At 34.3% G+C, this 16,356-nt stretch overlaps 2 protein-coding genes across 3 annotated transcripts in view; one reads left to right on the forward strand and one right to left on the reverse strand.

Annotated features, from left to right (window-relative positions):
• Positions 1 to 16,356, reverse strand: part of LOC132704904 (guanylate cyclase soluble subunit beta-1) — a 39,450-nt gene that overhangs the window by 15,357 nt on the left and 7,737 nt on the right. For both annotated transcript variants that reach the window (XM_060675221.1, XM_060675219.1), the window contains 5 exons: positions 12,562 to 12,680; positions 11,354 to 11,509; positions 10,480 to 10,633; positions 4,928 to 5,082; positions 3,639 to 3,850 (listed from right to left, as the gene is read on the reverse strand). In XM_060675221.1, the coding sequence (XP_060531204.1) occupies positions 3,639 to 3,850; positions 4,928 to 5,082; positions 10,480 to 10,633; positions 11,354 to 11,509; positions 12,562 to 12,680 (796 nt within the window). The remainder of the gene's footprint in view (positions 1 to 3,638; positions 3,851 to 4,927; positions 5,083 to 10,479; positions 10,634 to 11,353; positions 11,510 to 12,561; positions 12,681 to 16,356) is intronic.
• Positions 69 to 2,887, forward strand: LOC132704907 (uncharacterized). The gene has a single exon (XM_060675225.1). It carries the CDS (start codon positions 1,137 to 1,139, stop codon positions 2,070 to 2,072), a length of 936 nt encoding a protein of 311 aa, XP_060531208.1. The 5' UTR covers positions 69 to 1,136; the 3' UTR covers positions 2,073 to 2,887.

Here is a 16,356-nt window from a genome sequence, read left to right on the forward strand (position 1 = left end):
TATCCCCATCAAACAGTTTATCTGTAGAACGCAAACCAGTTTCAGTTAAGTTCTGAAGAAGCCAACAGCCGAAACGTTACGAGTTCGATTCATCAATAGCCAGCACAGTAGGAATCCAGAATATTTGTACAGCAGCCAGTCACAGTTTCTTTGAAAAATTATAAATTTTGAAGTAGCCTTTACAGCGGATGCGAAAAATAACTTAATTTTCGTACCCGGCTCGATCGGCTTAAAAGCAGACTTGGGTGTTTTGTTTAAGGAATCGAGGAAAAAGTTTGAACCTAGAAATTACTTCCAGCGATTTTATTACTTAGGAAAATATTTACAAAACAACTAACGGGTAGGCCTCTCTAAGCAGCTGTGATTTTAAACTATTACCACATCAAAAATAGTGATAGGGAATTTTTGCATTAATGTTGTGACTACTTACCTGTTTTGTCGTTATTTTACTCTTACACTTAAAAGAACATATTTCTCAGCACAGCTGATCCAAATCGGCAGCGCCGTGCGCAACACAGAATGCACATGTAACTGATGGCCTGACAACGAGGCGTTAAACACCTGTGACTTATTCTATTGGTTGATGACAAATAAATTAACTTAATAATTGAAAAATGATTTAAACAATTTAAAATAGATGTGTCATAATTTTATTGTTTAATGTTACTAGAATAAGCATTGAACTTTGATTTCCGCAGACTTAGGAGTATTTTCTGAGAAACAAGTAAAAACTTATTTTATGATCTAAGAGACTTCTTTTATTGTGGTATAAAGAATGTTCTGTATGTTCTGCTACTCTCCAACACGACTCTCGTACAAAACATTTTTAGGAAAAAAAATAGCTTCAGCTATTTTTCAAATAAACTCTATTCTTACGCCTTAATGGTTAATAAACAAATATATTTCGAACTTTGAAATGGAACATTGGATAATAATTTAGCCCTACCATTACCCTCAAACCTACTGTGATAGCAGCTGACAGTTTCTATGAAAATCATCTAATTCGGTTGGCATAAGGGCCCTTCGAGTTGCTGCGAAACGCTACGAACCACGCCCACATCATCGTGGGTAGTTACGCTCAGACTTACGAGAGGTCTTTGTACTTTGACGCGAGTCTACCCTACGCCTTCGAGTCCATGGTGTGGTGCGCACCGCACGACCCGATACCCACCCTCCAATGGCTCGCCTTGCTCGCGGTGATACAACCAGACGTCTGGATTTTATTGGTCGTTTCCATCTTGCTCTCCACGTGCGTCATTTACGCGATAGCCAAGCGATCACCGATCGAACGGAATTCGTACAAAGACCCGGGGCTGATATTCCAAAACATTTTGATAATGTCGGTCAATTTTTCTGTGAACCTGTTACCGAAGACGGTCAGGGTGAGGTTGGTTATCGCGATGATATTATTCCTAGCGTTCAGTTACAACAGCGCGTACCAAACCGATCTGGTGAGTATCTTGGCGCAGGATAACAAATTCGAGGAGAAATACGTGTCCGTCAACGACATCTATAGGTACAACTTGACGACGTATTTTACGGCAAACACTGAGCGCTTCTTCCAAGACGACACCCTTGCGAGCCGTACGATTTTGTCGAAATACGTAAGTTGCGAGGTGAAAAATTACGAGCTCTGTGTGAAACAGGTGATGGTGGAGAAGAAGGCGGCGGTTTGTTTCCCGAAAACCTTTCTGGAGTACATGATCAAAATCTATACGACGAACGCCAACCCCAAAGTTTTGCAGTGTTTCATGTCGGAGCCCGTGGTGACCTTTCCTTTAAACTTTGTAATGTTCAAGGGCATTTGGATTTACGAAAGGGTTAATCTTCTCTTGAATAGGATCCTAGCGTCAGGACTGATAGAGAAGTGGGGACGCATCCCGAAATATCTGCATAGGAAAGATCACAGCCTGGACGATTTCGGTTTGGATGATCCGGACGCAGACGGTACGAAAACTCTAAGTTTTCACAATCTGAAATTTGTTTTCGTGTTTATGGTGTTTGGGCATATTGTTGCCTCGTTTGTGTTCGTAGTCGAAATTACGTACGATAGGTACAAGAATAAAAAATAATTTGCAAATATTTTTATCGAGAAAACTTCGGTCGTGTACCTATTGTTGCTAAAGGGTAATTGTTTAGAATTGTTTTATGGCTATAGCTAGAATTTGCAAGAAAAACATTACATGATCCAATGACGATTATTTCCTGGAATCAAATTTGAAAGTACGATTGAAGTTTTGGATCGAATAAGAATAATCACAAGTCACTACGGGTGATTAGATCATTAATTAATTAAAATCATTGCCACAAAACGCTGAATATAATTTAAATATCAAATGTATGTGTGTGTCCAGCATTAATTTGAGTCCGATGGTTTGATGTCAATAGCGAACTGTTAACGAGACCAAGACGGAATGTCAGTGTATATCCTGAAAGGTTGTGTGACATATAGATAAAAGGTATCCTCTGAAGACAAAAACTCGCATTGGTTATTTAGAAAAATAGAAATAACCTGTGGGAAATAAGAAAGATTTTATAATTATTCTGATGGATATTCTGGATTCTGAGATTGGTTCCAACGTTGCTCCAACAGGAAACTGCAACAATCTAGTCTTTTATAAATTCATGATGGCATTTAGTGTAATAAATTCAATACATTGTGCATGACCCAAAATCTTCAACCAGGTACCGAGTCACGCCGAGATATCCCTTTAATTGTAACTGCCATTTATTTTTAATTTTCCTCCCAGATTATAGGGTTAATCAGGAAGCCTAAAATATGGAAAAACATTTTGTTGCATATGACCACCCCAAGGCGATCCACTACTAAAGGAGCGCTATTGAAAGAAGAGTTTGAAAATAATAACATTTTGGTCTTATTTACAGGAGGTGCAGTTTTCCATTATATATATAAAGCGTATCTATAAATTAAAAATAAGCTTTTCTTGGTTGGTATTATTTTCATCGTGTTTTACTTTCAATATCGCTGTTTTGGTTTTAGAACAATAGTATTAGGATGGTATAATAAAACAGTATGTTTTCCCATATTTTACGCTTCCTGAGTAAGCCAGCAATTTTGGGCGAAAATTTGAAATAAATAAGAATAATTGACATTTATTTAGAACCAGAAAAAGCACTTGAGACCTTAGAGCGCTCCTTCTCAGTAGTAAGGAAAGAGATGCCCCAGCTTGCGTGCGTACATAATAATAATTATAGTCGATAAAGAAGTGTAGTAAATATATAAGCAAAATATCCCTAAATGACTCTTCTTAAATATTTAGTATCTCTTTTGAAGAACCCGATAATTTTGAAGAAGCTTGGTCCAAATGCCGTCCTGGATATTGTATAACGCAAAATGTTGCTACCACAAGACTTCACTTCACTTTTTATATACGGGTACTTTTATGTAGGGCAAAAAGGTTCGTAACGAAATGTTATTCGACGGAAATGCCGGAATGGAAGAATTCGTGGGATCTACCAAGACATTATATATTTACGTAAAGATTAAAATTAAAGTACCTAAAGACTAAATTTAATTTGGAGTGGAAACAGAACCGCATCAAATTGCTGGTAAAAAACATAGCACCTTATACATTCTTGCTAGTTATGGTTGCGGTTTTTAGTATTGGTCTACGCACCTCGTCAAGTCATCCAGGTTGACCACGCTTGGATAACACAAGAATATTACCAAATCCGATTCCAGAATATAGAGCATTTGACCTTTGAGCCTCAAAAATCGGTATTCCGGAGGAGCATCGACTTGCATTACACCCGAGCGCGTTTTCAACACGTATATCGTGTTAATGTGTGACAGGATGTTTTCGAAAGTTAGCTCCAAATGCGGTCGAATCTGAAAAACAGTAAACTTAATAAATGGCAAATTGCTATATCGGTGATTTGCTAAGTTGAATAAGTTATTATGTGATAATAATTCATAATGATAGTATCGCTATAGCATGATATCAGCTATTTGTGAATACTTTCTAGAAGGATTTGTTCGTAAACAAAGAAATTGTTGGAGCCTATTTTCGCGCTACATATTAACATTGCTTTGTACGGTTGCAAAGTCATTCTCTCTATTGTAAATTATTATAATAACTAATGAAGTTCTTATTTAGGAGAATATATTGAAATAATCACGTCAATTATTTTAACGTTCCGACCGCAGATCTGGAACACCTGCAGCGATTAGATGTTTCTTATAGTTTTGGTTAGTTAGTTTTGGAGCGAAAGTCACAAAAAACATTCCATGACAAATTGTAAACCATAATTCAAATCACTTCCAAACTCCTTCGCATCATTTAACTATTTATACTGATAAGTATTTACGGCTAGTTACCGTAAATACGTTTTTCATAGGGACCACTAATTTGACTTAATTTTTTTGAAATTTCTGAAAATCGTGGTAAAAACTTAATATTTTATACCTATTTTTTTATTCATTCCGCTGGTCCAATAGTGAGCATAAAAAATTGGTTATAGTATTTCCGATGGACAACACATCGACTCTTATGGTTATATTTGTCCATTCTTTTTAATTTTCGGAGTTTACCTTTTCTTGCGAATTATTGACATTTTGATTTATGTATGTATGGCAGCCGGACATATGATTGATCGCCATTGGGTGTTTAGATCAATGCAAATAGTTTATGTAAACCCAGCCTCAAAAGGTAATAGGTGGCACATTTACCATGTGCACAGCTTCAAAAACTGTTAATTAAGCTGTTGAAGCCACGTTTGATCAAAAATGATTGCGTAAGTTCTCTCCCACTATAATTTAAAACTCCTATAGCCCCGAAAATATATCATACAGTTCTTGACTGCGATGTTAATAGATATGCGTACAAAGGCGAAAAGAGTGGAAATCTATTCGGCCGCTAGGGAACGCCCACCGGGGGCAATTTGTACCACAAAACTATTTGCTCACCGGGTCGAGTATGTCGGTGACGAGGCAATTGTCCTCGATGACCTTGGGCATGACTCTCGCGACCGTCGATCCGGTTTGTACGATTTTCAGGTTCCTATCGAACATTATGTGGAATGGATATATGCTGCAGAAGGTGGACGCACTTACTTTCGGCTCTGAAACAGGTTGTTTACGGTACATTTAAATAATTATCGGACCCAGATTATCGTCGGTCGTGTGGTGAAATAATTTCGTACGTGTACATGCACGGTTCGCAAGATTGTTATAGAAATGAAAAATAAATTTGCAACGAGAGCTGAAGTATATAACCTCGAGGCAAAAATAAAAATTTCCATTCCAATGGGCAACCTGGCAAGCAAATTAGAGATTACAGCACTAAAAAGATTCCCAATAGAGCAATTGCGATATCACCCGGGTTCCAATGTCATCAAGACAACGAAAACCTCTACGAAGTCCTGAACCATCTTGTGATGGCTAAACTCATTGCAAAATTAGCTATCATGACAGGTCAAGGAATTGCTCATAAGCCCAACAGTAAATTTTACAGCATACCTCTAAGCTACAAAAGGAAAGCCGATAGAATAGTAGAACGAAACAGTCACAAATGTGTTATATAAGCATTGAGAATGTGTTTTAATGTGCTGAAAGTAACCTCACAATTGATCTAGTCAGTAAATCTCTGACGGATTGACGCAAATTAAATATATATAGTTTGTCTCAATCTTCATCGTGCTGGCTTTTGCCTGCAGTTACGGGCCGACAGCAATAAAACTCGAGTGCGGTGGGATGGACACTCAAAGGTTTTGCTAATAATATCATTTTTTTGTTAATCGAGGTGGATATAATCTTATTTCATTACAACGACATGAAATATATACAATAAATTCATAGCCAGGAATATCTATTCATAATTACATTCTTATTCTAAATGTCCAACTCTAATTCTATTTCACTATCAGAGTCGTCCTTGAGATTAATTATAACAAGATTTATATTGTTTTGTATATAAATGTAAGAGTCCTCAATTTTTATAATGTATTGTACTGAATTTTTGTAATTAATTAGTTTTTTTATCAAATTTACAAGATTTTCCTCTCTGATCTTCGATTTTACTAGGTTCCAAAAATGCTCTATGCGGTTAAACATGCAATGATATGAAGGAAGACGTATAACAGTATGCCCAACCTGTTCCGCTAAATTATCGCATACATACTGTTTTTAACTGCATATGAATAAGCTTTTCTGTAACTGAATTCAAAATAAATATCATTTTGTAACAAATATTCCTGGATTTCAGTTTTTGAACTTGATGCGGCTGATGTTTTGCGTAGCATATATAACACTGTTACTGGGAATATTTTTTAAAAGATTGTTTTGAATCGAATTTTCAAAAAGTTCGGCACTTGTATCCTCATGATGATCCAAGCTAAAATCCTTAATAATCTTTGCAGACAACGGCAAGCAGTTTGGGACAAGTCCGTCTCCTGATCCAAAGTGTATTATGGTAATACGTTTGCGTTTATTTGAAGGTTCTTTCGTCTGACACGATGGTGATTGAGGCACACTATACAAAATAAATTAAGTTTATCCCTATCCTATCATGGCTGTTACGTATTTCTGAGAATCATTTTAGTTATATGATCTGTTCATAGATATAAGAAAGTGACCAATTACTTTTGAATGGGATTATTCAGGGGTGGTCATTAACATACAATGCAACAAGATTATTACTTAAAGTTTCGGAATTTAAATTCAGGTAAAATTGTGGTCCCTAATAGAAAATAATTTTATATCTTGGTTTGGTAAACTACTTTTAAGTTTATTAGTAATCATTCTTATTTCGTGTGTAATACAGCGTGTGTCGAATCGCGTGCGAATTCTGCAAAATATGTGCGAGTTTAGTGTATCTCAGGAGATGCTCCCGCCCAAATGTAGAAAACACTTTTCTATTGAGACTAAGGAAGTTATAAACAATGTTTATTTGACTCTAATTTAGAAGAAACGGCCACATTGACGAAAATTCCAACATCAACTGTATGGAAAATTGTGAATAATCCTATTTCAGCGAGGAAAAAAAGAAGCGATGCTGACGTTTTCTCGAGTGTATATGAAAGTGATCAAGATATAATACGGCGTAAAATTTACCAGTTATGCGGGGAACAAATCGTGCCTACATTAGATATCTTAATGAGGAGGCTTGAAAAAGATGAAACCGGGTGTTAAATGTGGCAGAACTACCTTAAGGAAGTGTATTCAACACATGGGTTTTAGATTTAAAAAAATTGACAAAAGGCAAGTTTTAATGGAGTTTTTTAGAATTCGGAAAAAAATAGGATTTACAGAGAACAACAAAGGCCAATTATTTACTTGGATGAAACCTGGTTCGACACTTATGATACCCCGGAAAAGGGTTGGGTTGACTCAACTGGTAAGTGGAAAACAAACGCACCATCAAAAAGAGGTAAAAGAATAACTATTTTGCATGCTGGCTCTAAAGATGGTTGGATTCCAAATGGACGTTCTCTGTCTGCGAAAAATATTAAAGATTCTTCTCTGGATTATCCTGAAGACACCACCGCTGCTTTATTTGAAAGTTGGTTTAAAAACAGACTAGTTCCAAACATTCTTTCTAATAGCGTCATTGTAATGGACAATGCAAGTTATCACAGTAAACAGTTGACTAAAATCCCTTCCTCATGTGACACAAAAGCTTTCGTGCCATTCGTCGTAACAATGTTTTTCCCCGTGTTAACTCCAATGTCATCAAACTTATGGAAACCGAAGTTTTTAACATCCCTAAACCCGAAACATATAGAAAAAACAGAATAATCGTATATCCATATTGCAAATAATATAGAACAAATAATAATTAGAACAGGCGATGATAGCGATGCTCATTCTGATATATTATGTGAATAATTTTAAGTAATTCAAGTAGGTACTAAAAATAATTTGTAATTCTATTTTAGACTTAAACATAAATACATAAATAAATAAATAAATATTGTTTAGTATATTTCCTAACAAAACCTCAAATAATTAAATTCTAAGCAAAGTACGGACCGCTGCGATATTTCATTCTTACAGCTTGCCTGGGTCTTTCCTTGATTCGTATCAGTTAGTCACTTTCTTATATCTATGAACAGACTGTACCCATTATTTCTTCCTTAGCTGCCTCGTCCTCGCGGAAAGAAGAGCTATAAATGTTCGCCGAAGATACCAAATATCAGCGATAAGTCAATTAGCCTATGATGCATGATAATATAAGTTTAATGTTTAAACCCAACGAACTGAAATGTCCCTATGGGGTAAATGGTCGTTAATGCACACTACGATGAATTGAAAATTTAAAAGACAAATACAGAAGGGAAAGCATTGTGGCTGACCCCAAAACCAAGAGTCTTTTAATATTACTGAAACTTTGTACGATAGAAATGCTTCGAAACATGTAGTTTTACCTGATGATGGCAATGTTTTTCCTTTTATCATAACTAGTAGATTTTATTTAAGTTGCTTAGAATTTTGAGATTTTCTCGCTTACCATATAGTGGATGATTTTAGCAAATAATTTAAAAAAATCCATTTTATTTGCGCATGAGATTCTACGTAACAATTTTCAGTATATGATTGAACTTGTATTCCTTTTTAAAATAAAAACGCGATACTTTTTTACTAATTGGTGGGTGCTATATGACATTGGGTGCTTGTGTTAATATCTGTTTTTACGTATTTTCACATAATTCTATTAAGCTCTTACTTTCTAGATATGTTTGCATATTTTCCACAGATTAACTATGTGAATTTGAAAGCTACAGTTATTTTTAAATTTTGTTTTAAAATGCACATGTAATTTTGTTTTGTTTTAATAAATATTTAGTTTTATTACTGCGTGTTATTGCGAGAAAGTTAAGTCTATTACATTTTTATACCTATGTGCTACTATGAACGTCATTTCTCCGCAAACATTGGTTAAAATGTAATTTTTTTTTTGTTTATAAATATGCTAAAATCCCAAGAATATGCAAAATACTAAGCCGATAGGAGCCCACAAGAATAACTTTTGAGATCGTCATTAAGCAGGAAGATCAAATTATAAAATACCACAAGATATTTTACGCGGATAGCAATGGAAATTTTCGGGTTGCAGGTGTCGGGGGATTCGTACATTGAAACTATTGAAATTTGTGTCCCTTGCTTAATTGCGTTCGCGTTTGTGTGAAACGAAGCTGTTTAACATTAAACACATAAAGAATAATAGTGCAAATGCCTATCCATTTCCATGTTCGCGTGTCGTGGTTACCGATTTTCCATGCATCGTGGTTCCTAAACCGACGAAGTGATATTCAAACTAAATTCCGTTAGAATTGCGACGTATTCGGAGTCGTATAATTTTCCGCAAATGGCGACTCCTAATGACACATATGGATCGGTTTCGCAACGGCGGTTACAAATTTCGATTACGCTGCTTAAATTATTGAACACCTATTGTTTATTAATGGCACCATTAATAGATTGAGGTTACTAATACAACGCCGGATTAACCTGGATTAGTCTGTAGGGGAAAGAACGAATAAAAGGATGCCAGGATATTAAATGATGATATTAATTGTATCAAATAAAAGAGGCCAGAACAGACATTTACCACTCAAAACCCGATAGAAGTTTAAACGAAATAAAATTGCAAATCCACTGGCCCGTCCCCCAGGAATTATAAATGAAAATAGACTAACGAAACAACTTCAAACTGTGTTCTTTGAAGACAAACATTTATCAAGTTGACAACAATTTGGAATGCTGCAACTTTGAAAAAAAAACTGAAAAAACCTCAATAAAAAACTGTTTTGAAATTTAGATTGTGCAAAAACTTCAAAGCATGATATCGAGAAGGTAGATGCAACTTCGTTGTTGAACTTTAGAAGTAAATCATAATATGACAGCTTATACAGGGTGATTCATACAATGGAGATACTAGATACTAAAATATTATGATTGATCTCGACATGTTGATACAAATTTCGCTGGTGTCGGAGATACAGGGCGATCAAACTTTAAATTTTATTATGAATTTTTTCACAAATTTGAAACTTATTTGGATCTTGCTTTTTGATCGTATTTTTTGCTATCGAGTTATGGTTGATGAAAATCTGAAAGGATATTAATTTTTTTATATTGAAAGTACTGTCGTTACCGCCTAATTCTGTCGGTTTTTGACTTATTTCAATTGAAAATATTAAAGGTATTTTTTCTGATTTTAACATAAGGGACGAGTATATAAAAAATTAGGTTGCTTACTCTGCAAGACTTTCTAATGAAGTTTTTTACTTAAAGGAGCTCAGGAATTACCCGACTCAGTATTAACAAATCATTAAGGAACACTCTGTATAATTTGATATAAAATGACAATACATTCGAATTGGTCGTATAGTCTCACAAATTCTTTGTGTTCAAGTTACCCAAAAAAAATTAAAAAAGTCTTAACTTTAAGAAACATTTGGATTCGATTCACAATTGCATAAAATGTTAATGATTTAAACTGCGTTATTTTTTATTACCCAAAGAGAGAGTTTCAATCTCGTCAATCTGCGGCAACGCTGGTCGTTCTGGTCCGGACTTTTCTGTGATCAAAAACTGGACATGATCGCACTCCTCCTTGGTTTTGAGGATCTCAATTTCCACCTCGGTCTCATGCAGTTTGCTTGCGACGGTCTGAAAGATCCACCATTATCTCTGGTACTTGTTATTTAATTATACGGAGAAAAAAATGAATATTTTTATTCATCACGTATTTTTCAATATCGTGTCAAGAGTTTTCTCTATATGACAAAATTGTTAGAGACGGCCAGCAGTTTTAATACTAAAAAGAATATACTTATGATTTTTGGTCCGGAAAGTGTGTTATTTTTCTCCTTTAATTCCTTTGTATTTTAAAAATTCCATTATATTTTTTAAAGTGGGTGCAGTTATTTTACTGGTGGTCATAGTAGTTACAGAAACACTGCTTTTTCTAAATGGGCATGCCTTCTTTGCATTAAAGAATTTCCCCAAGACAGGGGAAAACTAAAACCGACAGCCATCCAGACAGAGAAGATATGCCAGTCAGAAATCAAAAATAATAATAAATAAAAAACAAAGTAAAAGAAAATAATCGTCATTAGATGATGAAGTTGCTAGGATGGAAGATGTATTGTGGAAAGGAATATTTTGAAAACCACAAAAACAGATGCCTGTGCCATTACCGTTTATGGATCTTATCCAACCTTTGGGGTAGAGATGGTCAAATGAAAAAAATTGTTGGATTTGTTTTTTTTTTTGAAACTTTTAGTAATTATTTTTGATAAATAAAACCTGATATACCCGCATAGATGTTGTCTTAAACATATCTACCAACTTTTTGAACAAAACCTCTTTCTTGCAACTCCGAAATACCTTTACGATCCCAATAACGATGTGTTCCAATCCAGGTCTGTCGGAATAATAATGCAGAATAAGCGCACCATCTTCTGGCCGTTCCGTGCACCGGAAAGAAGGAGCCTTCATGCCCGGATAGAGAGTTCCCAAATGATCGTGTAGAGCGTCGAGGTTCTGCAAATAATTCGAGCCAAATTTAATCCGGGAGTACCATTAAGATTATTATAAGAAATATTTACTCAGTGTCGAAAAACGTGGCTTCTAGCAGGGAGATGGCGCTGCAAGTTACTTTTGGATTTACAGGGTATTCCTTAATGATGCGCTAATGGTATAATAGTAATAGGGAATAAATAATTGCTGGGCTGGGCTTTTTTTTATAATATCTAAGAAACTATTAAGAGTATCTGTCTCAAACTCGGTAAGCACTTCCTTTTTTTTTCCAGGAGTGACATTTTTGTGGCCTTTCATGTGAATATTTTATTTGTCACTTATGCATAAAAGTCACCTCTTGCATTTTGCTTGTTAGTTGCACTGTTCTTGTCTAAAATAATCTATTTAAATGAATTAAAAATTAGTGATGATGATATGGTAAATTAAAAGCTAGGCGTTTTTTCACGAAAGACTTCCTAGCACGTAGGTGAATTATTTCTAATATTTACCGAAGACGAGTTCAAATAAAATTACTTAATTTTGTCTATCATAATACCTTGCTGGAATTACCTGGATTGCCGGAAGATGTGCCAATTTCATATTGAGTAAGCGTGGCACGTGGCATCAATCAGTCAGTGCTGCAAAATGTACCACTTTCACTTCAAGAAAAATGAAAAAAGTAACATTTATGCAGATATGGCAGTGACTACCATTTTTTCTCATCATTGGTAGGAATAAAAAAAGTCTGGTGCATCGAATGCACTTACAATGACATATTCGAATCGATTTTTAGATAACATTTTTTTTTAAATTTTATCACCATGTATCTCAAAATTGAAAACGTTTATATTAATTAGTATTAACAAATCATTAAGGAACGCTCTGCCTAATTTGATTTAAAATTAAGGCCAATTCAAATTGCTTTGGTCATTAAATTTACTTAGATTTATATATTGCATGAATCAAAAAAAGACTAAATTTAATAGGAAATATTTTAAAGCATTTAAAGGAAACTCGATTTTCGGCGACTCGGTGGAATTCCTTAAACCTAAACCAAGTAAAACAAACATTGTTACCTGAAGAAAATCCCTGGGAGTCGCTCCCAAGACTTGAAGGATTTTGTCGTATCCCGAATCTTGGCAGAACTCGAAAAATGTTTTTCCGAACAGTTCGAGAATTGTATTCGCTGGAATTTCTAGATAAAAAAAACGCTCCTCAGAATATAGCCATATTGCTAAATACCGAAATTAAACGCAATAAAATTTTCGTAAATTACAGTCGACCTTTCAGTAATACTTAGCTCTGGTGATTCTAGGATAAATTTAAGAAAGTATCAGTCAGTCAATTAACTTGTCATGTAAAGCCAAAATTATTTTAAATTTTTAGTTGAGCTTGACGTGGTGGAGAAATTAAAGATAAATAATTATTTAGCACCTAATTTCCCGGGCGTTCTCGATTGAATCCACAAATTTTAAATAAGATTGTGACGTTTTATTTTCAGAAAAGCCCAATTTATTAGAAAATAGTATATTTATTGGACCTATATCACATTATACATATACTCTGTTTACTATTTTTAACTGCTCAGGTTTTGGAACTTAGTAAATTGCATGCTAGTTTTTGGGAAGAAATACTATATTGACCCTCAAGTTTTAGTTAATTACTTTAGTCACGAGTTTGTGTTGGAGCGAACAGAACTCGACAGTCCAACTTTATGAAGTGTAGGTTATTCCTAATATAGGAACAAAATTCCAAATAAATTTAAAGATCTTTATATTTTTCGCATTTTTGAGCAGAAACCTCTAACGTTAGAAAGAATAAAAATATTTCCATTTTTTTAAAGTTAAATTTCACTTCGTATGCAGGATATTATTTAAATATTTAACTTTAGGGAATGATTTCATAGTTTTTTTTAAAACAAAAATTTGGTATATATATAGACCTTGGTTGTTGAGATACGGAGGTTTTCATTTTTATTTTTATAACTGGTAGAGTTACAAAAAGGGAAGTAAATAATTTTTAAATTTTCCCATTTCAAATCACATGTATCGGCAAGGGCTGCTGATAGCAATTTCTAGCGATTTCTATGTAAAATGACACAAAATGACACAATACGTATAAAAAGATTATAATGTTTTGAAAGATTAAAGAGACATGTAGGTGACGCCCACTACAGTACAAGCAGATAACAATTTATTATATTACTTAATATTTTTTGGGAAAGGGTAAAACAAAAATTAAACTTTAACATCATGCATCTCAAAAACGAAGATCTTGCTGACCCATATTTTTTCAAATTTACTATGGAATAATTACTTAAAGTAAAACTACATACTTAATTAACAACCTGTAGACTAGGTGAAATTTAAAATAAAAAGATAATATTTTCATATTTGCCAATTGCTTAGCATAAATAAATTTAATTTTGTATTTTAAAACCTTTCGTCTGTATCCTTATTGTGACGTTGTAATATAAAAACATCTTCCAATTTAATTAAAAACATTTAAATCAAAGTTGAAACGCTTTCCCGGACAATAATATTAATACGGGGAATAAGTGCCACTTCATAAAAACGAGTCACTCGAAAGTTATCGCGCCTCCAACCTTCCCAAACGACGTTTTGCTCAAAATAGAGCTTTCACGCGGATTTTCCACTTTCACCCGTGAATGGAAAACTCAGGCACCGTGCATAAAAAGCTCATTGATTTTTATACGTCAACGATTTCAGAAGCAATATAAAACGTTTTGTCATTTCGAGGGCTCGACGAGCACATTTCCTCGTTAAAGGTTTGGTAAAAAAGTCGATAATATCTTCCATCAACTGCTGGAAACTCCGCAAAGGTTAATTTTGCAATGTTTGCAACGGCATGGTATCTGGACAATGAGTAGATATACAGGGTTGCCACTTGTTGAATGGGATTGTATGGGTTACTTTTAAGCCGCAAAAGAGTCATGGAATAAAAGTTGTGGATTAAGATGCATAATTCCTACCAAAATTAAATTATCAGAGGTGGACTAAACAATATTTTAGAAAAACCAAATTTCTTTCTTTTTAGTGTTTATTTATCTGAAATTCTACATATAGTGTAACTGAAAACTTAGGGTGAAAAAAATGGTGCAAATTATGTTTAAATTTCAGATTACAGATAACGAAAATTAACACTATTTTACCCGCTTAATGCACACCTGACATATACGGGAAACGTTTACCGAAAGAATTGCGCAGCTCCGTGAACGTCAGGTCCACTCTAATGTTTGTTTCAAAATATTACAGCTTCCAAATATTTTAAGTCAGTAGCTGTTACGTTGGTTGGTAGATTATTGCCATTCTCGGAATTTGCGTTTGCTTATGCTAAGACTAGAGCCAGATATTTGTGACTCACATTATCATTCTAAAAGTTACCTTTTTCATGTGCGAACGTGTAGTTTATGCAGTGATATTTGAAAATCCAAGACATTTTGCTAGAATAAGTTTTTCGCTAGTCTAACAATATAATATATTTTATCTCAGGTATTTAATCTGCAGGTAAGATTTTTTTGTAATGAAAGTTTAGAAATTTTTTTAGAAAAATTTGTTCAGCCAAATGTCTGACCAAGAGGATTCTGAACTTGAGTATGCCAATTTATCAGAAAGCGGAAGTGACGATAGCGATGTAGAATCGGATTCGGAGGAAAGCGAGGATGATGACGAATGGAATGATATCTGGCAACAAATAAGTACAGTTCAGCACCACCACGTTTCCAGTTTATTGATGTTCCGGGTTGTACATTCAATGCAGATAATTTTGCAGTCTTGGGTTATTTCCAATTTGATATTGAATTGAAAAACTCATTGGTTACCGAATCTAATCGATATGCAGAACAATAACTACCACGATCGTCAGATGTTTTATTGTCTATAAAAATATGCATAAATATAATTCAAGGAATACTAAAAAAGCCAGAAGAAAAAACGTTGGAACAACTAAAAACGTTTTTGCTACTCCAATATTTGCAAAACTAATGTCTTTACAAGCGATATTCATACATAAGAAAATACGTTTTTCTGATAATGAATCATATGAAACATGATAAGGAATCATAAGAAAAGTGTGTATATTTTATATACCCGAACGAGACATGAGTGTCGATGAAAGTTTGTTAATGTACAAAAGAGGATTATCCAGTACATCCCTCTAAAACAATCGCGTTTTGGGATAAAAATCTACATCCTCTGCGAATCTAAAACAGGCTATTTGTATTCGTTTATTATTTATACTGAAAAGGAACTATAATATCCCAAAAATATAAGGACATGCCTATGACTTCACAGGTCGTATTGTCGTTAGTAGATTGTCTATTAGAAGTGGTATGACAAGGAAGAAATTTGGCTCTTTTCGACAATTCGCAATCCCGAAAATGTCCTAACTGCAAAGAAAGATAAAGAAGGAAATCTCATAAAGAAACTTAAATTAGTTGTGAACTGCAATAACACCATGGAAGGCGTCGATAGATTAGATCAACACTTACATGACTACTAACTAACTTAAAAACGGGGGATAAATATTATAAAAAAATATTTACGCATTTATTTGATTTTGCTATTTTCAACTCTTTTATTTTGTACAAAAAGAACGTAAGAGGGATGGATAATTTGAAATACAGAACAAAACTGATAGAAGAAATGAGAAATATCACTTGAGTACAAAAGTCAAGAAGGCAGTGCGAAGAAAGGCTGTACCTTATAGAAATTGTGCGGTATGTTGTTTAAGAAAAGACAGCACGGGCAAAAAAATCAGAAAAGAAACAAAATTTTAGTGCAGTTAGTGCGACGTGGGACTCTGCGTAGTATGGTCTGTTCATAGATATAAGAAAGTGACCAATTGATTTG

The sequence above is a fragment of the Cylas formicarius genome, unplaced genomic scaffold, assembly GCF_029955315.1.
Source record: "Cylas formicarius isolate icCylForm1 unplaced genomic scaffold, icCylForm1.1 PGA_scaffold_7__23_contigs__length_41026272, whole genome shotgun sequence".
Lineage (NCBI taxonomy): Eukaryota > Metazoa > Arthropoda > Insecta > Coleoptera > Brentidae > Cylas > Cylas formicarius.